This window comes from Asparagus officinalis, chromosome 4 (assembly GCF_001876935.1).
Source record: "Asparagus officinalis chromosome 4, Aspof.V1, whole genome shotgun sequence".
NCBI classification, from domain to species: domain Eukaryota; kingdom Viridiplantae; phylum Streptophyta; class Magnoliopsida; order Asparagales; family Asparagaceae; genus Asparagus; species Asparagus officinalis.
Window position 1 is genome coordinate 51,962,933 of NC_033797.1, and position 25,000 is coordinate 51,987,932.

General features: G+C 37.2%; 3 protein-coding genes across 3 annotated transcripts; 2 read left to right on the forward strand and 1 right to left on the reverse strand.

Annotated features, from left to right (window-relative positions):
- LOC109838700 (RNA-binding protein CP33, chloroplastic-like) lies at window positions 6–6,249 on the forward strand (the record flags this gene model as incomplete). Its single annotated transcript, XM_020407121.1, has 4 exons — window positions 6–266; window positions 358–456; window positions 4,379–4,675; window positions 5,889–6,249. Coding segments are annotated over 4 exons (768 nt in total), but the record flags the coding sequence as incomplete, so codon positions are not given.
- Window positions 6,697–8,951, reverse strand: LOC109838701. Its single transcript, XM_020407122.1, has 2 exons — window positions 7,597–8,951; window positions 6,697–7,519 (listed from the first exon to the last, which is right to left on the reverse strand). The coding sequence occupies exons 1-2, from the start codon at window positions 8,949–8,951 to the stop codon at window positions 6,928–6,930; spliced, it is 1,947 nt and encodes a 648-aa protein (XP_020262711.1). The 3' UTR covers window positions 6,697–6,927.
- LOC109838702 (E3 ubiquitin-protein ligase Os04g0590900-like) lies at window positions 15,292–17,672 on the forward strand. The gene is given in 4 exon segments (XM_020407123.1): window positions 15,292–15,345; window positions 16,267–16,554; window positions 16,611–16,736; window positions 16,738–17,672. Coding segments are annotated over 4 exon segments (1,194 nt in total). The 3' UTR covers window positions 17,464–17,672.

The window sequence follows — 25,000 nt, forward strand, 5'->3', positions numbered from 1 at the left end:
ACCCTCACGTTTCCCATTTTGCCCTCAACCATCTCTCGAATCCCCGGCCCTCTCTCTGCTTGACCCGAAAAGGCTTCCACCGTCTCCGCCCGTGCTCCGCGGTGCAAGACATCGCGGTCGAAGGAGGAAACAAGATCAACGAAACCCTAGAAGAAGGCGCTGCAGAGAACAGGAGAAAGGTGTACGCGGTGAACTTACCGTGGAGCTTGTCGGGCCCCGACATTGAGAAGCTCTTTGGAGAATGCGGCGCTGTCAACGATGTGGAGGTGACTGCATCTCGTTTCTTGATTTCGCGAGTAGGTTAAGAAGTGATATTTTTGCGGGTAAAAAAAAATTTTTTTTGGCGATTAATTGCAGATAATTAAGCAGAGGAATGGCAAGAGCCGAGGGTTTGCCTTCATCACCATGGCTTCTCATGAGGAGGCGCAGGCTGTTGTTGACAAGTTCGATTCATTTGTGAGTTAAATTTGGGATTTTTAGAGATACTAAAAATTGGGTAACTTTCATAAAATTTATTTCCTTACAATATTTTGTTTGAATTTACTACTTATTATTAAGCATTGTATTAGAGTTTGGGGATTGCTAATAGGAGGAAACAGAAAAGGTGTTGTAAGTTGTAACATCAGCCTGACGGTATCTTGAGAATTGAATAAAAGTTAATGTGAATGATAACGAAAGCCGATCTAAAAGAGTTGATAAAGAAATCACTGACACATTTTGAGGTGTTGAATCCGAGAAAGTATCCAGTGCACCCGGTCCATGGCATTAATCGTGCACCAAATGGATACCGACCCCTGGAGCATTAGACCTCGAGATTTGTGTAAGGGTCCAAGGGTTGAAATCCATTTGATGCATATTTAGAGCCATGGGTCTGGTCCATGTGATACTTATTCATTGAATCCTAACGACAACCATTAATGTCCTGCAATTTCCATTGGTATAACCGAGAAGAAGGTAGATCATAGACGTAGCTGGAAAGAGAAGGATTAGTGAGGAAGATTGTGTTAATATTTACTCAAGAAGTAAGGACCCTCCCAGAGCTCTTGTTACATTTTATAGATTGGAGTTAATTTTAATTAAGACCGCTTGCCATTGTGTGGAGCTTAAAGGAATCAAATCTTTCTTGGGCTTCTATGAAAAGTATTGCCGCAGAACCAGTGTACCCTGTTCTTCATTTAAATCCCTTTCATTCCAGTGTCTGTTTTCACTCCCTCAGTTCTCATGGTCTTGAAAAGCCTCCTCTCTTACAATGGGCTAGTCTACGAGCCCAAATTGGGGAACCTTGATTGGAAGAGTAATAGGCATCCTAAGTGGCCTCAAGTTCCCCTTCGCATCCTTTCACCAGTGGCCAGCATATAGACTATCGAATCTCTGATCCAAACGCTTCTCAGGCACCTATTCCACTTCTTCCCATGGAGTGAGTGATCGGAACAAGGATAATATTGGGGTTATAGTATGGTTGAATTGTGAACTTGTGATACATAAACACAGGTTGCACCCTTACTTCTTTTGGGAACTTGAGCTTATAAGCAACCTTTCCAATCCTTGATTGCCTAATACAATCATAGTCTTGTTGCAAGCTTCCAGACATGTTTAGCGGTGACTGATTGTTGACGACAGGGCTGTAGGCACAGTAGAACCAATCTAATCATTCCTGAGCCTATTAGTAAATTTCTTCATCTTGGATTGAGCTTTCACCAACTTGTCCTTAAGTGATTGTAATATTTCATTACTCATCATCAAAGCTTCTTTCCACCTTAAGAAGTGTTGACTTTGGCCGAGGACCTCTACCATTATACCATACAAGCCATGAAAGGGGGTCATGTTAATTGAGGTGTGCCATATTGTATACGCCAGTACTCGGTCCATCCTAGGCACTCGTTCCATTATTTAGGGTTCAAACTATGAAAACACACCCACAAATAAGTTTATAGATCCTTGTTAAATACCTCAGATTGACCGCCGCTCTGAAGGTGATAAGCTGAGCTCATTGACGCCTCACATTTGGAAGAGTTCATGCCAAACTTGACTTATGAAAAAGAGGTCACAATCACTGATGACTAAATCAAGTAATCCACGTGGGCAAAATATACCCTGAAAGAATGGCTATGGATGCAATTGTACATGGTATCGTGTATCAGAAAGAAAAAATGTGATATTTGGTGAGGCAATCTACCGATATGTATATAACCTCATGACCTTTCGTTGAACGTAATCCCTGTATGAAATCCATCTATATGGACTCTTACACTGTTGTGGGTATCGACAGCGGTTGAAGAAGCTTCTCTTTAGTAGTTTTCGCCTTATGTTTTTTGCATACATCGCAGTTGGCACAAACTCTATGAACTACCTGCTTGTCTCACTCCACCGCATGTTGGATTTTAACCTCTTGAGTGTGTCCAATTAAAACCTGAGTGCCTTTCTCGTGGAGCATAGTGGCATTCAGCTGCCAACCTGTCACTTTAGACTGAGTTAGGACTGAGCACAAACTTCCCTTTGCCTAACCAAAGCCTGTTGTGGAATTGATAGGTATTATACAATTCCTCTTGATCAAAATTTCTTTCTAGCTACAGTAGTTGGGGTCTTCCTCCATTTCTAGCTTGATTCTCTTCAAGCATTATGGCAACGTTACAGTAATGCCTGACCAAGCTTCTGAGCACTCAACACTGCAAGACGCACCATCGGCGGTCTAGTTCTCAGATCCTTTAACGTATTCTACAATGTAGTGAAATTCCATCAACTTTCATTACCATGTTCCTCGAGCCTCCATGCTCATTCTTTGATTATGTGACTGATGCTTCACTGATTAGTCCTCCTAGCAAGCAAGCAGATTGGGTTGTGACACGGGCATTGTAGTGGTCAACTGGTACGCTAGTCTAGGGCAAAGCCAAGGTTGTGACGTCACAATTTCAGTGTTAGATTGAGCTAGACATCACAAGGCCTGCTCGCATGGGTGCTGAGATTGTGAAAGTGTGGTGGTATGCTAGGGTTCATTTAGACATCATTGTTAAATGGGGAGTCAATTGTGAGTTTATAAAATATCTGTGTTTCCTCCCTCTAACAACTAGCTTTTAGGGTTGCTTTTCTAGTTCTCTTTGAAATCACAAATGTTTTCCTATCAAGTATACTCTCCAATTTTTTATCGGATAATAAATTTGCTTACATCTTTTTCTGCATAAGTTGATAAAGGTAGTTTCTTCCTTTTTAATTTTCTACTTAGGATACAAAATTGCCCATCCTGCATAAGTAAAACACCTATTCTTTCTCCAATGTATTTGGCATTTCAAGAAGGGGCTGAAGGAAGGATTAATTTCAACTGTTTGAGGGCTTTCTCAGCTTCAAGAGTCCACTTGAGGAGCTATTCAGGATTCCTGCAGTTGAGTCATAACCCTTCATGAATCTTCTATGGTAAGATAGGGTTGACCGGGGGAGAACTTTGCATCCACTCCATTTGACCAAGGTGTTGAATGGAGAGACCCATCATGAGCTGTGAAAGGCTCTCTACCATGCCACTCACCACCTTCAACACTATTTCCTTGTTCTCGACTCGATCTTCAAGATGATTGAATTCCCTAGATCCGTCTTCAATGAGCTCCAATTCTGTTTGGCTCTGATAGCACATTGTCAGGTGTTGAAACCTGACCACGACCCCTTCCACATCCTCTTAAATAGCCTCTTTTCCTCACTTTGACAAATATTCTGTTATAACAACTTAGCCATGTGTGGAGTCCCAATTGGTCATTTTTCTATGGCTCTGCTTGTATCAGTATTGCAACCACCATTGCTGGTGACTGTTGCTCAGGACCTCAGGTTAGTGGTGCATGTTTGGTGGTTAATTTGACTCCCAGTCATTGGACAAGGCTACAAGAAACCACTCTTGGGCTTCTATTGGAGCAATTGCGCCTGATATCTGATAACCATGTTCTTCATTTAAATCCCCTCTGAGTCTGTTTCCACTCACACAATGTTGGGGCTCCTGACTGTCATGTGTTTAATCCAAATGATATATACTTCTGTATCCTAAAATGTTTTATATAGTAGTCTAAGACAAGCAGCATTTAACAACATAAAGAAACACATTGCTTGTTCTTTGTTTAGAATTATGTTAACCTCTCTTTGTGAGACAATTTAATATATTGGGAAAAATACAAATCAAACTTCAACAGTATTATTTCGCATGCAATACCTCTGATAAATATGTCCCAAATGTATTTGGAAAAATAAATGAATTTTGTGCCCACCATTCTTAGATTATGCGTACTGAGTTGTACAATGAATATTAGGTTTGGAAGCAAATGTTCCAATGCGCTCAGTTTGCCATCTTTTCATTCAAACCGTTAGAAGTTAATTGTTTCTAACAAGCTCTTGTTCTCTATAGGAATTGTCGGGGAGGATTATTAGGGTTGAATTTGCTAAGAGCTTCACTAAACCGTCTCCTCCTTCTCCCCCTCCTACAAGTTCCCCAAAATCAGAAGGACGATACAAGATATATGCATCAAATCTTGCTTGGAAAGTTAGAGCTAACAACCTCAGAGACTTCTTTTCTGATAAGTTTAAGCCAATATCGGCTAGGGTAGTTTTTGAGACTCCATCTGGAAGATCTGCTGGATATGGTTTCGTTGGCTTTGCCACAATGGAGGAAGCAAAGGCGGCTGTTTCTGAAATGGATGGAAAGGTGAGATCAAGATTCCCCTCTTGATTTAGCTTAGATTCTGTATTTATCTGTCACTTAATAAATAATAATGACTATGAATTTTATCTTATGCTTGCGAAATATGTTTAGGCTTATGTTGATTTGATGCACTTACTTCCAGGTAAGTATTTTTTGAACTTTTCGTTTAGTAAAATAAATTCATGAATGCTGTATTTCACATGCCAAACAAGATTTGTGTTTAAAATGAGCAGGAGTTACTATTGGAAATTGAAGATTGATACCTTTAAAGGGTAAATTTCATAAAGTTACCACGAGCTTATTTCACAATTTATGCTAGTGATACTTAGGGTAAGTTGGTCATATGTTTTGACAGTTGTCCCCTAATGTAAATATTATATCTTCTATTTTATCCTCTCACCATTTCCTATTTTCAGGTGTAGTTTAGTCCTTTTTTCTAAGATGTTAACACCGCTTGCAACAATTTACAACAGTCCATGGTATTTTTCTGTAGTTTTGTAAGGTTATGGTAGTTTTCTTTAATAAAAAAAAGGTTTATCTTAGTTTTTGTAAAACCCCAAAAATTCATGTAGTGTGTGTCCCTTTATCTTATATCATTAAAAAATCAGTAATTGTACTGAGAAGTAGAGCATATTTATCATTTAACCAATCCTATACTTTGTTCAATCTATATAACAATTTTGAGAGAGCATAGTTCTGCACATATTTGACTGTAAAAGATATACGATCTTATACTATCCATTTCAATATTTTAGATAGTTAAAGATGATAAATTCGAACATATGGAAAGGATAAAGTATCTTCTTGCATAGATCCATAAAAAATCACAGCTTAGCTGCAATTCTCAACCCTATTCCTGCATGTCTAGTAATTGTTTGTTCCAGTGATTATATCATGAGACTGCATTCATAATTGATGCGGCGTCTTTGCTAATTTTGTGTTAAAACATTTTCTCTGAGAAAACCATTCAAACACCAAAACAACTAAGAACATTTATATTGGTTCTTTCTCAAGTTTTTCCTTTCACATTTATTTGTAGATTCTATTGCTTACCTAATGACAAGGTCGTCATTTGAATTCTAAAGCATGTTGATCTACTGATTTTGATTTGTTATGGACTTTACCAGAAATAAACTATTTTTATCAACCAATTTTTCTTTTTCTTTTTCTTGATGAGCTTATCAACCATCTTAACGGTCTGTTTCGTTTATAATAGGAACTGATGGGCAGACCGCTTCGTTTGAAAATAAGCGAAAGGTCGGGTGATGAATCTGGAGAAGAACCAGAAGACATAAAACATACAGAAAAGCAATCTCAGGAGACTTGAATGGTGTTCTGCCATTTGTTATGTTTCTTCACCAAAGACGAGTCAGAGTGCAGTATGTATCAATGTATAGTGTACAGCTTTGACGGTCTACACTAGTAGAAGGAAAGTGTATGAGATATGGTTCTTCGGGCATCTTATCTGTTGAACCTATTATGATGCCTTCCTTCAGGTACTACTAGTTATGCCGACAATGTTTTTAAATTCTTTTTAATTATACAGAACCTACTCTGTTTCCGCCGTAATCAATTAACCATGCGTCTAGACGATCAGTTTTTCAACTTTCTGCATTTGCTAGTTTGGATCGCCGTCTAATTTGTCATATTTATGGTATGGGGATATTAACCATGTTCAACTCAATTATAATATTCACAAAAGATGGGGATTAGACAGCATATGGTTATATAGGTGAAAATGGCGGAAGATCCAATTAGATGCCGGTGTACCTCCAGGAACCAGTCCCCATTGAGTGTACTTTCGGGCCAGTTGACAGTATTATCTTCTCTTGGTGCAAACCTAATCCAGACTTCACTTGCATTGATTCTGTTGGTTCCACTGTCAGAATATGCACAACACTACAAGAACCTTCATGTCGCCTCCTCAAGCTCTCTAAGGGGGGGTTATTCATTGGTGTAATTTGGTGTAATTTGGGGTAAATTGTTCCAATAGGGTAATTTTACCCTATGAAGCACGGACACGGACACGGACACGGATACGGCAAAACCCCAAAAAATAGGATACGGCGACACGGCTAGATTTTTTAATTTTCACTACTTTCATCTTGAGCATATAAAAATACAAGAGAATAAAGTTCAAGTTGCAACTAGTTCAATGACTACAAAATACTAAGTTACTAACATTGCAAAAATATAAAAATTACACTCAAAAGCATATCTTAAAATAAAGTTTTCAAGTTGAAACATCAAAAAGATTATTCTATGGATTCAACTCTTTCATCCTCATCAAACACAATGGCCTCCATCGTGGGCTCGTCAAGAGAAATGGCAGCAACATCTAACATGCCGGATCTTTGAAATGAGTCGAAGGCATCTCCACCAATATCCCACATTCTTGATTCCCCTTCCATATACTCTTCCGAATTCCGAGAAAGTAAACGAAGGTTGGTGTGAACATAAACAAGATCCTCCGCCCGTGTCGGGGTTAGCTTGTTCCTCTTTAAGGAGTGAATGAAACCATACATACTCCAATTCCGTTCACAACAAGAAGAGGAACAAGGTTGGCCTAGAAGCTTTATGGCCAATGCTTGCAAATTTGGAGCACTTGCACCATAAAGAAGCCACCATGACTTTGGATCCATATGTCCTCTATCGGAAAGAGAATCCGGATCACCAAAAGCCTCCAAAGACCCCACAAACTTAGCATATTCCAAGTTCACCACCAATCGTTCATTGGGATTAGGATAATATCTTCTTAAGCACTTTGATCTTTCTGTAGAGATCTCAAGATCTTGATTTGTAGGTTGCCGATTGACGTTCTCATTGAGCCATGTGGAATGATAGTACCTATGTTTGTGAGAAGAAATTCATGTATTAAAATTAATTGAAATATTCGCATTAAAGAGTAAAATGTGAAATATTACCTTGGAACTAAAGAGTGTGCCAAGCACTGAAGCGGGGTGTTGCCCTTGTTCCATCGATCCACCAAGATCTTGTGAACCACCTCATAAAAAGGAGATTCCTCGTTATCCCTTTTACCCTCATGCCTGTAAATAGCTTGCTTCACCTTCTCAATCATTGTATCCCACATATCATACACCAAATGAAGACATGGTGTATCAGTGTCGGTGACCCTTATCATTTCATAGATTGGGCCGGTGAAGTCAAGAATAAAATCTATCTTGTCCCACCATAAATCATCGAGGACTTCCTCTTTCACATATTGAGCTTTCTCCACATCATCGTCTCTATATAAGCTCCATCGATCACTAAGGACCATGTCTTGGAGGCCTCTCTTGACGACCTTAAACCTCTTCAACATAATAATCCACGAGGCAAATCTTGTGTCGGCAATTGATAGGAGCTTCATCTTGGAAAAATCATTGAATATGGAAAGCCGCATAGAGTGGTTCATGATAAAATTCTTCATAAACAATGCATCATCGGAGATCTCTATAATCCAATGTAATTGTGCATAAGCCACGGTATTTGCTTCCGTGTTCTTAGCCGCACAAATATTCTTGACAGCAAGATTGAGTTTATGGACTACACAAGGAGTCCAAAATATGTGAGGCCAAGTTTGCTCCACAAGCCCTTCCGCGGCCTTACATGCCGAAGCATTATCGGTTATGATTTGGATGATATTTTTCGGTCCCACCTCTGTGATGCACTTTTCTAGCTGTGTTTGGATAAAATACTTATTCTTGACTTCTCCCTCGGCATTCACGGCATTCAAGAACATTGGCTTACCCTCACATACCGCCATAAAATTGATGATGGGCCTCCTTTGTGCATCCGCCCACCCTTCACTACAAATGGAGACAACCTTCTGTTGCCATGTGCCCCTGATGGGCTCCATCAATCTCTCTACGTGAGTTTTCTCACGTTGTAAGATAGTGGTCCTCATGGAATTGTAACCAGGAGGCTTGTAGCCAGAAATTGGATTGTTTGCGGCATATGCAAAAGCTTTGGCATAATATGGATTCCTTGTCAAGTTGAAGGACAATCCTCCCGTGAAGAACATCCTACCAATCAATGCATCCAATTCCTCCCTTGCTCCCATGTTGAATGCTTGTGCCACGGTATTAGGCCCCCTCCTCCTCTTAAATCCACCTGCATCAATCGGCATGCTTGCACTTGCACCTACACCGGCCGTACTTGCAGTTGAAGATGTAGGCAAAACTGACATCTTAGGCCTAGAAGCCATCAACCTCGCCTCTGCTTGATCCAATGTCCTTTGAAACTCCCTTAAATTTTCGGGTGTTGACTTGGAACACATCTTAATTCCAGTCCCACTTATCCGTCCTTTGAAACTCCCTTAAATTTTCGGGTGTTGACTTGGAACACATCTTAATTCCAGTCCCACTTATCCTCAAGAGGTGATTTTTAACTCTTGAGTGTGAACCAGTAAAATCCTCTCTGCAATAATTACATCCCCATCTCCAATTTCCTCTTGCCGTTCCCCCTCTTTTCTCTAATTTGGTAACATATTTTCAAAGCGGACATTTGTCATCTTGTATTCCACTACCACTAGAACTCCCGTCTTGTTCCATTTCTGTAAAATATAAGCAATAACAATAAATTAAGAAATTAATAATAGTAGAACAGTAAACTAAAAGCAAACAATAGTAGAACAGTAACTAAAAGCAAACAATAGTAGAACAGTAAACAATATCCTAATTAACATTTAAATTAGCATACAATAGTAGAACAGTAAGCAAACAACAGCTAAACAATCCTAATTAACATTTAAATTAGCATACAATAGTAGAACAGTAAGCAAATAACAATTAACATTAGAAAATTATCTAGCAGCAGCAAAACAGTATAAAAAAGAATAATTAATAACAGTTAATACGGTAATTAAGCAGTAAAATAGTAAACAAATAGAGATTAGCATCCTAATTAACCAACAGCAGTAAAACAGTAAACAAAAAATAGGTTCTAACCCAATCAGCAACAGTTAACTATGAGAATACCAACCCAAGCAGCCCCAAACAGTGAAGCATTCAACAGTTGGAAAAATGACAAAGTAGCAAACAGTAATCAGCTATTTTAAAATAAAAAACCATCGTAGGGGGGGGGGGCAGAGGTCCTTTGAAAGTCGTGTGCGATTTTTTTTTGAGAGAAGAGGGGAGAACAGTGGATGGTGGGTGAATGTGGCGTTCGTGGGGGTTTTTCGGGAAAGTTAGCGGGTTTTTTATGGTGAGAGTGTGAAAGAGATAATGAGGGAGAGAAAGAGATAAGAAAGAGAGAGAAAGAGAGAACCAGAGGGAAAGGGATGAGAGAGAGCGAGAGATCGATCGAGAGAGAGAGGGGGGGGAGAGAACTGACCTTGAGCTGACGACCGACGACGACGAGGAGGAGAGCTGAGAGCTGGCGGCGCCTCTTCACTTCGCAAGAGCCCTTTCGACTTCAATCGGGTAAGTTTTCTCACGACTAGGGTTAGGGTTTGGGTTTCTGTTTGAAATTGGGTTTCGGGTTTGGGTTTCGGGTTTGGGTTTCAAAGTCTGGTTTCGCCGTGTCGCCCTTAACTTCGCCGTGTCGCCCTCAACTTCGCCGTGTCGACTAGCGCTGACCGTGTCGACGCCGTTGACGCCGTGTCCGACGCGTGTCGAACGCGCGTCCGTCCCCGACAAGCGTCGGACACGAGGACGGGGGGAGTTTTCACGAGTCGGTGCTTCTTAGATTTTACCCAATGGGATAATTGAGTGGGATAAATTAGGGTAAAATGGGGTAATGAGACAATTTAGTATAACATCTTTTTATAATATTATATTTATAGCTCAATTAAATTCAAGTTTAACTTGACATAACATCAAATGATTAAATAAACAATAGTTATAATATACACTAATATTATTTTTAAGATTATTTTAATATAAAATAATAAAAATAATATAATAATATTAATATTAATCAATCTTTGAATATTTTGATGTTTATTTTAATATTTATGCTATATTAACAAATTTTTTAATTGCAATAATTGTTCAAACATACAACCCCAAATCTTTAATAACACACAAAATTTTCCAACTGTCATACAAATCACCAGAGCATAGTTTCAACATCAAATTATCACAAGTACATAGTTTCAACGTCAAATTATCACAACAATACAAGAAAATTCACAAGTACATAGTTTCAACATCAAATTATCACAACAATACAAGATAAATGGTTTCAACATCGAATTGTGGTCGCCGCCGTTGCGCCACCACCCTCTCCGCTCACCTTCCCTCACCGTGCCAAACACCCCCAACACCACCTCCCCCTCCGACCACATGCCGCCAAGCACCCCTTGAACCACCTCCTTCAACCCCAAATCGCCCGAACCCGAGCTCCACCACAACTTCTCTTGATCAAGCTGCCTCTGCTGCTAACAATCACCATGAACAGTATCTTAACATGTTTCCATTTTCCTACTTTTCAAGCATCAACACTTCTGAAACTCAAGAAAGGATTGCATTGCAAAGGATGAAATCATGATTCTTATGTCCTCATTGTGTGCAAACGAACTGAAAATCCTTCACAACTCTTTATATAATACTATGTGATTGATACCATTTCGGCCTTCCCCGTCACTTTAATCAGCATAGTCGTGACTAGACCTCCTATTTGTGCAGCCATGTTGATAATGCGGATGAGGAGATTATCAGCAGTATCCTCATCAAATAGCAAAATAGAGACATTCTGATTATCTTCCATCCTGTATTAGGAAACGAGATCAAATAATAGTAAGATTTTTAATACAATATATTCACCAAAAAATAGTAAGAATTCCATCACTACAAGTAATTCCATCACTATCCAAAGCATGCATAAGAATTCCATCACACAACCAGTAATCAAGCCACGAGACTCCCTCTAACACTTCATTACTAATGCAAACAACTATCCAAAGCAAATTAGATAGAACAACCTCACCTGTATAATAACAAAAACATATCAAGATAATAGTCATTAATAAAAGAATCTGACACGAGTTATACACAAACTTGGCATGGGAATACATATCTATCTTACAATTACTGGGGATTGATGCATGATTTAATGAGTTTTAAGTTGGCATAGTACTTTGATTTCTTTGGCAGTCTTGATAGTTTGATGCCAGACAATATGACAGGTATCATGTAAAATCAACAAAAGGGAACTTCACCACCAATCAACATAACTAGTAGCATCCTCAAAAATTCATATGCTCCAGGCCCTCAACAGGCACAATCAACCGCAAAAAGTAATCATATAAATGGCAATGATACAGTAATTAACAAATCAACAAACAGAGCCCCATGTTGATGCAGGAAGATCCGGTGTTATTATATCCTGAGTCTGAGGATGAGAAGCCATATGTTGCAATAATAAAGGTGAACTAGTATTTCAATAATTGAAATTTGCACGCCTATGTTTCTTGTTATTAAGCTTCTAGAGTTCAAATATTTTGGAGATGAAGAAGTTATCGTGTTCAAGCTTTTCTTTCACTTGTTTTTAATTGGTGTTTCCTTGTAAACAATGTTAGTCTCTTCTGGATTGGATACACAATAAAGAACATCTCATATAGGAATGAATTCCGTTTATCATGATATACATATCTAAAAACATCTATAATAAACATCTATAATTAAAAATATTGACATTTCAGGACTCCTAACCATGTTTCACATGGTAACTTTAGTTGTATTGTCATATCTAAAAATCAGCACTTGTGACGACATGCAAATTATTCATGGATATAGTAAATTTTACAAAACTAACACGACCTATCAGAATACAGATCTTTTCAAGAAATCTCATATAGAAATGAAGTGTTTTGAACCATAAAGGCGATAACTGAAAGTTCCATAGTGCCTCCTACATTCCCAGTGAATAGCTCACAAGATCCTGATATGATACTATGAGGACATCCTGATAAAATTTATTCTAAATCTGTTTAGAACTTTGCAGGAAACTATTGTTAACCATTTTTATTAGAGAAAACTACCGCAAACTCTAAAATCAATGGATAAACCTCTCTGAAGGCACTAGGAATTGTATTACAATGAATAAATTTTTACCTAATTAACGGTTTTAAGGTTAAGGGCATGCGTATCACATTTTACTGGAAGTTAGACAATAAAAACTTTTTCTAATAAATAGTTTATGACAATTTTCTATGAATCTTGGTCTTTGTGAAATTCACACTAGCATATACAGTCAAGTTTGCAAAGGATCAGTTTGGCACCTGGCCTGAAATCAGTCAAGTTTACATGAATATTGAGCCCATTTTTCTCAACAAAAAAAAAATGAACAATATTTCAGAGATTTCAGACCAACTTGTAGAATTGAGATAGGTTGAGGTAGGGTACCTGGGTTGGGTAGGTTGAGGCGGTGGTGCGGAGGAGGCGGCGGAGGAGGAGGCGAAGGAGATGGCGGCGGGCGATCGTGCTCGAGAACGACGACGACGAAGTCGGTGAACGACCTCGAGAACGACGACGACGAATTTGGTTCTCGACGGCGAAGTCGGCGAACGACCTCGAGAATGACGACGACGAATTTGTTCTCGATCGAGCTCGAGAATGGAAGTGGGGAATTTGTTCCCCTCTTTTGTCCCAGGAGGCGATATGGGGTAATTTTGGGCTTGGGGGCTGAGTCATGCTTATATAGCTGGTGTAATTTTAGGGGTAATGGAGTTTTTGTCCCCTAATTACACCAACAAACTAATAACACATCAAACTTTATACCAGTTCCAATTATCCCAATGAATAACACCAAAAGTTGACGTTCCAAAAATTACTCCATTATCCCACAAATTACACCAACGAATAACCCCCCCTAAGCACAACCACAACCAAGGCATTGGCATCAGAATTTCCTTAGCCTTGCAAATTTTAAGTGGCAAGAGTACAAACTTTTTACACTTTTTTTCCTTCTGCTTGCATCCACAACCACCAAACGATGAGGTTTTCTTAACGCTTCATGGAATATAACTTCTTTAAAGAATTCATTACATGAAAAGGGACGACCAACTGTCAACCTAAGTCTTAGTTGGTGGGAACTAAGCAGGGTGGCTGATAAAAAGAGTTAAGACCTTGCTTTCGGATAAGTGGCGTGTGACTCTTGCTCATCATTGTTTATAATTGTTCTATTCGACGCTTAACGTACCGTTCAGTTCATTTAATAAGAGGACATGATTAGTGATGAAACTAACAATTTGTCAATTCACATGTAATTAGGGGATGCCATTTTGTTATCTTTGTCCCTTACAATAGGTTCTTTGGCTTGCCAGAGGAATTGGTATTGTTGAATGGAACAGAGCAGTCCTGTGTTTTCGCAGACCAGTTGATTTCTCTCAATAGATTAGGGACTTTTCACCAATTTTGGTTCTTCATCTGTCTCTGAACAAGGCAGGAGATTCAACGAAGAAACCTGAGATATTAGCACATCCTTCATTTTTCAGAACAAATTACAAAAAAAAAAACTCTCATGTACCATTTTGCTGCAAACTTGCAGAATGATTCTATTCCATTTTTTTTCCACAGGCAATTGTGCTGTTCTGTTAGGTTTAAGGAATTTGAATTTGCTGCAAGAAATTTGATAGTACTAGGGAAATTTTATGTGATCTGCTATTATTTTTATCAGTAAAAAAGCTGATGGATTTTGGATGACTCCAGTCATATGGGTGCTTTGAGCAATAGATTCTCTGCAATTACTGTATTAAAACAGTGTCCTTTGAAGAACTCCTTTAAAAAAACGAGTAGGAAATACAATTAGAGATAGTTAAGACCTTGCTTTCGGATAAGTGGCGTGTGACTCTTGCTCATCATTGTTTATAATTGTTCTATTCGACGCTTAACGTACCGTTCAGTTCATTTAATAAGAGGACATGATTAGTGATGAAACTAACAATTTGTCAATTCACATGTAATTAGGGGATGCCATTTTGTTATCTTTGTCCCTTACAATAGGTTCTTTGGCTTGCCAGAGGAATTGGTATTGTTGAATGGAACAGAGCAGTCCTGTGTTTTCGCAGACCAGTTGATTTCTCTCAATAGATTAGGGACTTTTCACCAATTTTGGTTCTTCATCTGTCTCTGAACAAGGCAGGAGATTCAACGAAGAAACCTGAGATATTAGCACATCCTTCATTTTTCAGAACAAATTACAAAAAAAAAAACTCTCATGTACCATTTTGCTGCAAACTTGCAGAATGATTCTATTCCATTTTTTTTCCACAGGCAATTGTGCTGTTCTGTTAGGTTTAAGGAATTTGAATTTGCTGCAAGAAATTTGATAGTACTAGGGAAATTTTATGTGATCTGCTATTATTTTTATCAGTAAAAAAGCTGATGGATTTTGGATGACTCCAGTCATATGGGTGCTTTGAGCAATAGATTCTCTGCAATTACTGTATTAAAACAGTGTCCCTTTGAAGAACTCTTTAAAAAAACGAGTAGGAAATACAATTAGAGATAGATATTATGAGCTCCCAGTCGAGCGGTTCACCAATGAGTCAACGATCGGGCGATAATAGCTACTTGCTTTGGTGTTATAACAGTTGGATATGTTAGGAATTTAGAATCATAAAACTATAGGTAGAGGTATAATCTTTCTTAACTAATGATGATGTATTAAAACCCATGAGCTACTTTGCTGCCTCTCTACATGTCTACATTTATGAGAAAGCGCGTCAGGTTGTAATAAGATTATTGATAACAGTATGGAACTGTAACAATATGAAATTTGCAAATGCTCGCCGTCCAAGAAAGCTACCCGTTTGACCGCTAATAGAGGCCATGGATTTATCTTATTCATCTTTTTTTAATGGTCTTAAATTAAGATAAGCATAACTAAAATGAGAGATTATGCTCTTCTTACTTTTAGGTACGTGTTCATATGGGGCTGCTGTCATCCTGGAGTTAAGAGGAAAAGCTTTAGAGCTTCCTTAGATTTTGAGCTAATCGGTACTATATTTGATTACCTTAATCTGTTCTCATAAATATTTGTTACTGTACTTTCAGTGAGCTAAATATTTCTCACAAGTTATGCGTTCTTTCGTTGTTTTATTCTATCTTATGGGGGTTCTATTTGGTATTCAAGCTTAGTCTTGCTTTTATTTATTTGACCTTGCTCTGGAACAATTAATGATGGCCTACATGTGATACCTCCGCATTAATGATCATTAGAAATGTGTGCTTTTTTTGATTTTTTTTTTCCCCAAAAAAAAAAAACAGAAGAAGCTAGAAGGAACTTTGATGTGGACCTAACACCACCTCTGTGGTTGGTTGGCCAAAATTTAGTGATATGTGTCTTTTGGTAATTTGCCTTTGCCTTTGTTGGGGGGAATGAAAAAGAAATGGAATCCATCCACTAGCAAAGAAAGCATTGATTTTAACTTTGCATCTCTGCAGTCAACCAACCATCAACCCTCCTCCACTCTCTTTGAGAGAGGGAAAAAAAAAAGCAAGATAAAGAAAACAAACCAGCCCACTCTCTTCCTCCTCACTTTGCTTTGCATTCAAGCACTTTGGTTCCTTCTTCGAATTTTCACCGCTAAGCATTTGGCTCAGGAGCTCACGCAGATCCTCCTCCAATGGTACTATCACTAGTACTAGCCCTTCACCCTGACGCCTGAAAACAATCTCTTGTCCCAATTCTCTCCCTGCGTCGGATCCACCCCTCGTGTCACCCATGGCCTCTTCCTGATACGAGCCAACAGCAGCAAACGTGGGTACCTACGAAACGGCCAGGACTGCTCTCAGGGCTTCTGCAGCATCTACTGCCCTCAGTGGTGCTACGTCATCTTCCCTCCCCCTCCTCCCTTCTCCTTCGTAGACGACGACGACGAGCACTGCTCTCAGGCGGCGGCCACCATTCTCCCGCCCTCGTCATCGCCATCATCGGCATCCTCGGCCAGCGCCTTCCCTCCTCGTCAGCTAACTACACCATCATCTCCAAGTACTGGGCGGCTTCCGTCGCCGGAGGCCACCCGCCGATCAGCTCCCCTCGCCCTGGTGATCCCGTCCCCGACGGTGACGCGACGCGGGCGATCAGTCCCGTCGGCAGCGAGACGTGGCACATCTCTGCCGTCGAATGGGCTCGACGAGGCCCTGATCAGTAAGATCTCGGTTTACAGGTACAGGAGAGGAGAGGGTGTGGTTGATGGCACCGATTGCTCTGTTTGCCTTGGTGAGTTTAGGGAGGAGGAGAGCCTCAGGTTGCTACCAAAATGTAGCCATGCTTTTCATCTCCAATGCATTGATACCTGGCTTAGGTCTCACTCGAATTGCCCCCTTTGCCGTGCTAACATCGTGTCGGTCAATCCCGGACCACCCCAATTGCCTCCTCCTCCTCCTCCTCCTCCTCTGCCGCCGTCGTCAGAGGGTAACAACGCAGGAGGGGAGCGAAGTGAGGAGACGATCCTGACAATTGAAGACTTAGGAGAGGAGACAAGTTCAGGGAGCGATGATGATGGTTCGAAGGAAAATTCAGGAGGGGATCATGATGTAATTGAGATTCGAGACGATGAAGAGGGTGGTGTTCAGGAGCCTTCGCGCAGGGGGAGGGTTTCGGTAGCTGATATACTGCAGCTGAGTATGGAGGAGGAGTTTATGGTGGCAAAGGATGAAGGTGTGTTTGTTGACAGTGGAAGCTCGTCGAGGGGTCGAGGAGAGAACAGCGGCAAAGGCTGCAGCAGGAGCCGGAGCTTGCATAGTGTGATGAGTCCTGTGCGGATGAAGAGATCGGTATCGAGCGGGAGGTTCCGATTTGCCAGGCAAGGGAAAGTGAGGAGTTCAGTTCTTCCTGTATGAGGAAATACTTGAGATTTTTTTTATACAAATAGAAAGCTGTGGTATTCTCCGGAAAGGAGAAAAAAAGAACTGCAGGCATTCTCCTCTGCAATAGGTAATATGGGATCCCTAAGAGCTTCTATACACGATGTTTTCGATTGAACGGTTTGAAATTCCATCACTGTGGATTTTCACATTCAAACTAATATCAAGTACTCTAGTTTTTGTTCCCCCGCTTCTCTCCTTCTCTGAAAGTGATCTGAAGAAGGAAACTAGGATTTTCTTCTTGGTGCATGTCCCTTCTCTCGGATTCTAAGGTAATATGTGACTGATACATACATACATAAATTTAATTCAATTCCCTAGGTAGATGTTATGTTTTTGCGTTCCAACATTGGACCGGCATTCAACTAGGCATTAGGTGTTGAAGGCCCATAACTTTTAAGCACGTATCTCCTAAACTTATCCATCTCTGTTCATGGGTCTTTGAACCTATATATTGCACCTACACATATTTGCTTGAATGATTCTGAGCTTACAAATCCCAAGGCTTGTGTTGTGAACGCGCAAGGCTCGATGCGGGACGCAAAGTATCTTTATACGTACATGCGCAAGGAGCAATGCGTGCGCGCCTGAGTGAAGCGAGACACACCACGCATTATTTTTCAAGATGAGTAATCAAGCACAAAATAACATGTTTATTTATTTTCACATTAAAATATGTCAAGATAAATAATATCTACTATGAAATCACAAAATAAAGTTTTAATTTCTAATGCTAACACATCCAACATAGAGCGAAGTTCATAAACTTCCAAATAAAAAACTCAAGACTAATATTGAAGCAAAACTTATGGTACTCAATTGGTCTACTATAAAGGCCTAAGGATTTTATTTTGTCTTTTGGAATATGTGTTTTTGGTTATCGAGTACAAAGATCCAATAAAAATGTTAAAGAACAAAACTATGCGAAGCTATGCCTAGCGTACGGCCTAGTGAAGCACGTGTCACTTGCGAGGCGTAGAAGGCGTTGTTGCATCAAATGTGAGGCGCTACACTATTGCCCCACGTCGCAGGGCGCATGAAGCGCGCACCATAATGTTAAAGAACAAAACTATGCGAAGCTATGCCTAGCGTACGGCCTAGTGAAGCACGTGTCACTTGCGGGCGTAGAAGGCATTGTTGCATCAAAGTAGGATAGGGAGGGGCCCTTGGTCCACGAACAAACTTAGTATAATGGATATATATATTAATAATAATATATAATTAGTATATATTGACGTGTAGATATGCTATGCTGGTTACTAAGCACAAAAGTATTTGCTTTGGTAAATAATGGGTATGCCTGGACTAAGCAAATAAGTTGATTGCTTGGTAGTGAGGTGTTCACATCTCTTCCCACTCCTCCAATGTGGGACCACCATTCACATGAGAATTTTGAGTGATTGGATGTGACACAGTCAACTACCAAGGTCAAAAATTTGTGGCCTTGTACCAAGCGCATTACCATTCTCCTCTCTCTCTCTCGTTCTATAATATGATATTATATATAGTATATGGCTTTTGGTCTCTCTAAACTTGTATTATATAGGTATATATACTATAAGTATAATATAGATATAGGCGAGAGAAAGGAAGAGAGAGAGAAGAGAAGAGAGAGAAGAAATATGAAATGCTTGTACAAGCATCAAAAAAAAAAATTTTTAGCTTTGGTAGTGAGGTGACAATAATCCCCTCCCACTCATCCAAAAGAATGGGGAACAAAATTTTGTGCTTTGTTCCGCTGTTAGAAGTTTTGGTCTTGATTTCCTCTCTTAGAAGGACTCTTTTTCTGCGTGATTTGCCTAACACCTCCTATCTCTTCGGGAGTTCTCCGGGCTTAATTTCAACAATCAGGTATTTCTTTTGTTTAAAAAAAACTTCTTTTTTTTTGGTTTATAGATGATACATGATAGTATGCCCTTTTAATTTTTCATTTTTTTTCAAATTTAAAATGGGGGGACCCAATTTTTCACCAATGGGTTGAGGTACCATGGGGATATGCAAACCATTGGAATGAAGCGTGAGGGGGATTATGTCAACCTCACTACCAAAAAACATTAACTTTTTGCTTTGTTACCACAATTGCCCCAATTTTTTCTCTATATACTAAATTATATATTATAGATATTATACTATATAGTATATATATATTATGGAGTATGCTTGGTACCAAGCACAATTTTTATGCTTGGTAGTGAGGTGTCTCATTCTCATCCACTCCCCAACTCATGTGAATGTGGTCCCTCATTTGAATGAGAGAATAAGACACCTCACTATGAGAATAAGAAATATGGATATGCTTGGTACCAAGCACAAATTTTGTGTTTGGTAGTGAGGTGACACAATCCCCTCCATTCATTTAAATGGGGGACCACATTCACATAAGTTGAGGAGTACATGAGGATATGCAACCATTTGAATAAGTGGAGGGATTATGCCACATCACTACCAAGCACAACTTTTTGTGCTTGGTACCAAGCATGCCCATTTTTCTTATATATATATAGAGAGAGAGAAAAATATGGGTATGCTTGGTACCAAGCACAAATTTTATGCTTGGTAGTGATGTGTCACATCCCTATCCACTCACTACGACCCATGTGAATTTGTTCTCACATTTGAATGAGTGGAGGGGGATTTGACACCTCACTACTAAGCACAACTTTTGTGCTTGGTATCAAGCATACTCATATTTCTCATATATATATATATATATGAGAAAAATTGGTATGCTTGGTACCAAGCACAAATTTTGTGCTTGGTATTGAGGTGGCATATTCCCATCCACTCATTGAAATGAGGGATCACATTCACATGGGTCATGAGAATATGCAACCATTTGAATGAGTAGAGGGGGATGTGACACCTCACTACCAAGCACTATATATATATTTCAAACTTAGGTAAGTGTTTTATCAACATATGTAGGAAAAGAAGATTTCTAATTTTCTTTCATGCCTACTATGACTAGTTATTTTGGTATATATGCCAAACATGAATACAATTTAGAAAGCTCTTTTTTCCCCCAGGAATAAAGTGTAGTCTGATTTTGTAGTAGTGAGGTTTCTCATAACCAAACTGTTTACTTTAAAGTTACTATCTTCAAGTTACCTCAAAAAATCTTTTGGTATTACATCTTATACTAGTTGTTCTCGGTGTTCATACAACTTTAATTAATATATTGGATTGACCGTAATTTATCTAAGCTCACATGATGTATCTATAGGCCAGGGTGTATTTATATAATCAACCTAGCTCATTTATAATTGATGAAGACATAATTGAGCCAATAATTAGATTCATCTCCAGCTGTATGCAAACGTTTGTTGAATTAGAAACCACCGGCGATTTCTTTAGTCATCCTGAAGCCTCTTCGTTTGTCATTTATGGAAGTAAAGTAGAGTGGGCGCAGGTCTAGATCAGTTAATTAGGTGAGAGTGGGGTTTTGCCCTGGGACACTTTATTATGGTTTTCGTTTCAGTTAGATTTTTAGTTTCCAAAATGAGCAAAAAGTTTGGACTCAAATCTTTTACTATTTTAAGCTAAATTACTAAGGTTAATTTGGAGACTATCGACTTAGTTATACTGTGACTCAGTATTACAGTCAAAGTAGAAATTCTTTGAGATTGGAAACTGAGTTTTTTTTTTTGTGGTAGGTGGGGGGGGGGGGGGGTGGTTATTGTTTCCTGCCTTTAATGTGCAATTTTTTTATAAGGATTTGAGAGCATTCCATTTTTATCTTCGATCTTAAAAGGATTAATGAACTTCTGCTCATCCTTTTTCTTGGATGTGTAAGCTAAAGGAGTAAACTACAATATATTTGTGGCTCGTTTTTTTCTATATATTAGGTTTTATACACGTGCAATGCATGTGGTTAAATATCATGATTAAGTATTTTTAGCTTATTTTATAACTAAAATTTGTTTTTTAGTTTCACTTTAATAGTTTATACTCACTTTTGTCTCTAAACTTTAATATTGCGATTAGTTATTTTCTTTAATGTTTGTTTAAATGAGCTACACTCAATTTAAACTTTCATGTTAATATTAAAATTGATAGAAAACAAATATAATTTGAAGCTAATTTAAAAGTTCATATTATTTTGACTTACATGAAACCAATCTTTACTTGAGAAAGTATAATGTTGCAAAAGTAAAAAATATTAAAACAGTGTTATACAAAGAAGGTGAATATTTAAAACCAATAAGACAAAACAATTGCTTAAAAGTATGCTAAAATATACAAAAGAGAATATAAATTTTGTTCCTAATCATTGATAACCTTCATAAAAAATTATAAATTAAAGATTAATGCTAATTCTGATATGCTTTTATATGATAAAAGCATCTGCACAAGCATATAAAAGTACTGAAAAAAACTCCATTCTAAATATTTCTAAATTCACACAAAATAATTAAACTATTCTATAAAATATTCACAAAATATTATCTTTTACTCCTTCTGTTTTTTTACTGAGCTAATATCAATCATTCTTCACCTTTATCTTTTTCCCGGACAATTCTATAGTAGTATCTTCATCATTTACTCGATTGTGATGTCGGGTTAGAGTTATACTTTTTGTGTTGTTATCGTTCTTGGGTTCGTTAATCTTTTATCTTGTTGTTTGACTTCAAAAAGAAGTTAAATGTATTTCTGATATTCAACACAAACTTCTTAAAATACAGACTTTGATTTTTTTTATTTCAATGAGAATAAATATTAATTTCATATATATGAAATTCTTTTTGTTCCTAATTTGTTACTTAAATAAGATTAAGAGCTACCTCTTTTTTGTCTACAATAAATTCTTCTGATGTGCATCCAACAAGAGTTTCTGTTACGTCAATAATATTACATTTGCTCTATCCATGTTATTTTTCACAAATATCTAAACTAAATACCTATATTTTTTATTACTAATTTATCTTAGATTATAATATTAATATTTAATTTTTTTAGTATTTTAAGAACAAAGTATAAAATTTATGAATGCTTACTAATTTTTCTTACATCTGCCATAGAAAATTTTTATTTGATTGGGATAAAGTTATTAAATTATTTTTTAATATAACTCAGTTAGTGCTTCTTTAATAGACATGCCTTATGTTAATGGCAATTCAAATGATTCATGGACGTTTTCTGAATTTTAGATTTATTTCCGTCACTTTTCCATTTGCAATGGAAATAGTTTGATTCTTTGAATGATATCTCTGAACATTCTGATAGTTTCTCAATACGTAATTCATTATATTTTTTGAATGCTAAGCTATTATATTATAGTCTTTTATCATTTTTATGGATTTAAACATTTATCAATTAATATTACTAATGTGTTTTGCTGCTCCAACTTATTAGTAAAATTCTATGCAGTTGCTTTAATTTATATGATGACGATAATTTTTAAATTATAATATTTTTAAAATTTTTATTTCTTAACCAGATATTTTTAATCAATTCTTATTGCTTTTGTTTACGAGTATCAACTTAGACTGTCTTTAGATACTGAAAAGGATATGTTAATGAAAGAATATCTAACAATTATACTTTTCTTTGTCAAGTTTTAAAATTTCAGTCATTTTTTGTGGTTTGGAACTTTGAGGGTGTGATTTGTAATTTTCAAAACTTTGAGAGTATTTTTAAAAAATTACTTTTAAGTTTGGTTGTTGTAACTTCTATGTTTCATGTGTTAGTCGTAATTTTTAAATGTCACGATATTTCTTACAACTCTAAAATTTTGAGGTTGTTTTTTGCAATTGTTAAAACTATAGATTAATTTTTAAAAAATTCAAATTTTAGTGGTCTACCAATAGTTTTCAGATTTGATGTGTACTGGTTATAAATTTTAAAAATTTAGAGTTTTTTTATAATTTTTAAATTTTGAAAGAGTTTTTTTATAACTTTTGTAACTTTAAGGTTAATTTCGGTAAATTTTAAATTTTTAGGCGCATGAGGGTAATCTCTTGAATTTATTTTTGTTGTTTACAAATTTTAAATTTTTTATAATTTTAGGGTTATTTTTTTATAATTTAAACTTTTGAGGGAGTTTCTATAATTTTTAGGACATTGAGGGTGTTAATTGAAATTTTTAAATTCTTCAGAGGCTATTGTTAAATTTTTAATTTCATGTTTGTTATTTTAAGCTTTGAAATATTAGAAATTTTAAGGTGCATTATGGTAATCCCTTGAATTCATCTATGTTGTTTGTAAGTTTTGAAATTTTAGAATTTCAGGTGCTTGTTTGTAATTTAAACTTTTGATGGTGTTTCTATAATTTTTGAGATAATGAGATGTTATCCGCAAATTTTAAATTCTTCGTTGTTAATTTCTTGATTTCATGTTTGTCGTTTTAAGTTTTTAGACGTCGGGATAGTTTTTTATAATTTTAAACTTTTTAGGGTGTTTTGTGTAATTTTAAAAGTTTTAGATTTTTTTGTAATACTTTATGTATTATAGTACGTTAGCTACGTATAATTTCTTTATCTTTACAAACTAATACTATAAAACTATGTTTTAAATATTTTATTAATATATATTTTTAAACTGTTAAGCTATAGATAGTTCACGTAGGATTAGAATAGGATATAATTATGATTACGTCAAACTAATACCATAAAAATATGTTTTACATATTTTATTAATATAATTTTTTAAATTGTTAAGTTATAGATAGTTCACGTAGGATTAAGATAGGATATAATTATGATTAGAATAGATTAAAATATAAATGAAATATTTAAAATAGTGAAGAGTAATATTGACCATAAAAAGATTTTTCCGAACGCGTGCTTTTAAAGCGAGTATGATATGATGGTGTAGTTTGTCCTCTTTGTTTTCCCGGACTTGTATTGTTCTTTGTATTTAATTAAATTGTTTTGCATTATATAGAGATTGACAGTAACAGCTAGTGAAATTTTCCGTTTTCTTTCTATTTTTTTTTACTAAAACTCTTTTTAATTCTTTCTAAAACAAACTCTAGACATCCATTTGAGTACTGAAGCATGATATATTGCTCATAGTTCTCACAGGCCGTGGATTAATGAGGATAAATTTTTCACCTCTATCTAGGGAGCCGACTGTTTTGCATTATATAGAGATTGACTGTTTATTTCTCACAGACCGAGCGCAACATCTGTCTTTTTAGCAAAATGTATTAGAGTGGTGTTAGGGGCACACCACCCACCACAACCCCAACCACACTCCCCCCTCTTATTGCTACAGTAAATCGGGCTCCATATGGGATTTTAAAGAATTTAAAATCTCATGTGGGGCCCGGTTTACTGTAACAATGAGAGGGGGGAGTGTGGTTGGGGTTGTGGTGGGTGGTGTGCCTCTAACATTATTTAATGTATTAATACATGACCAAAAATCTACAAAGTAGATTTCTAAACTCTCAATTGTCTGTTTAGTTTTCTAGCTTTTCTACAAGAAAATACCTTAGTCTCTACTTACTCTCCTAATGACACAATCAAGAACAGATACCAAGTTTTAAGACCCCAGATTTTAGATGGTGAGTCTA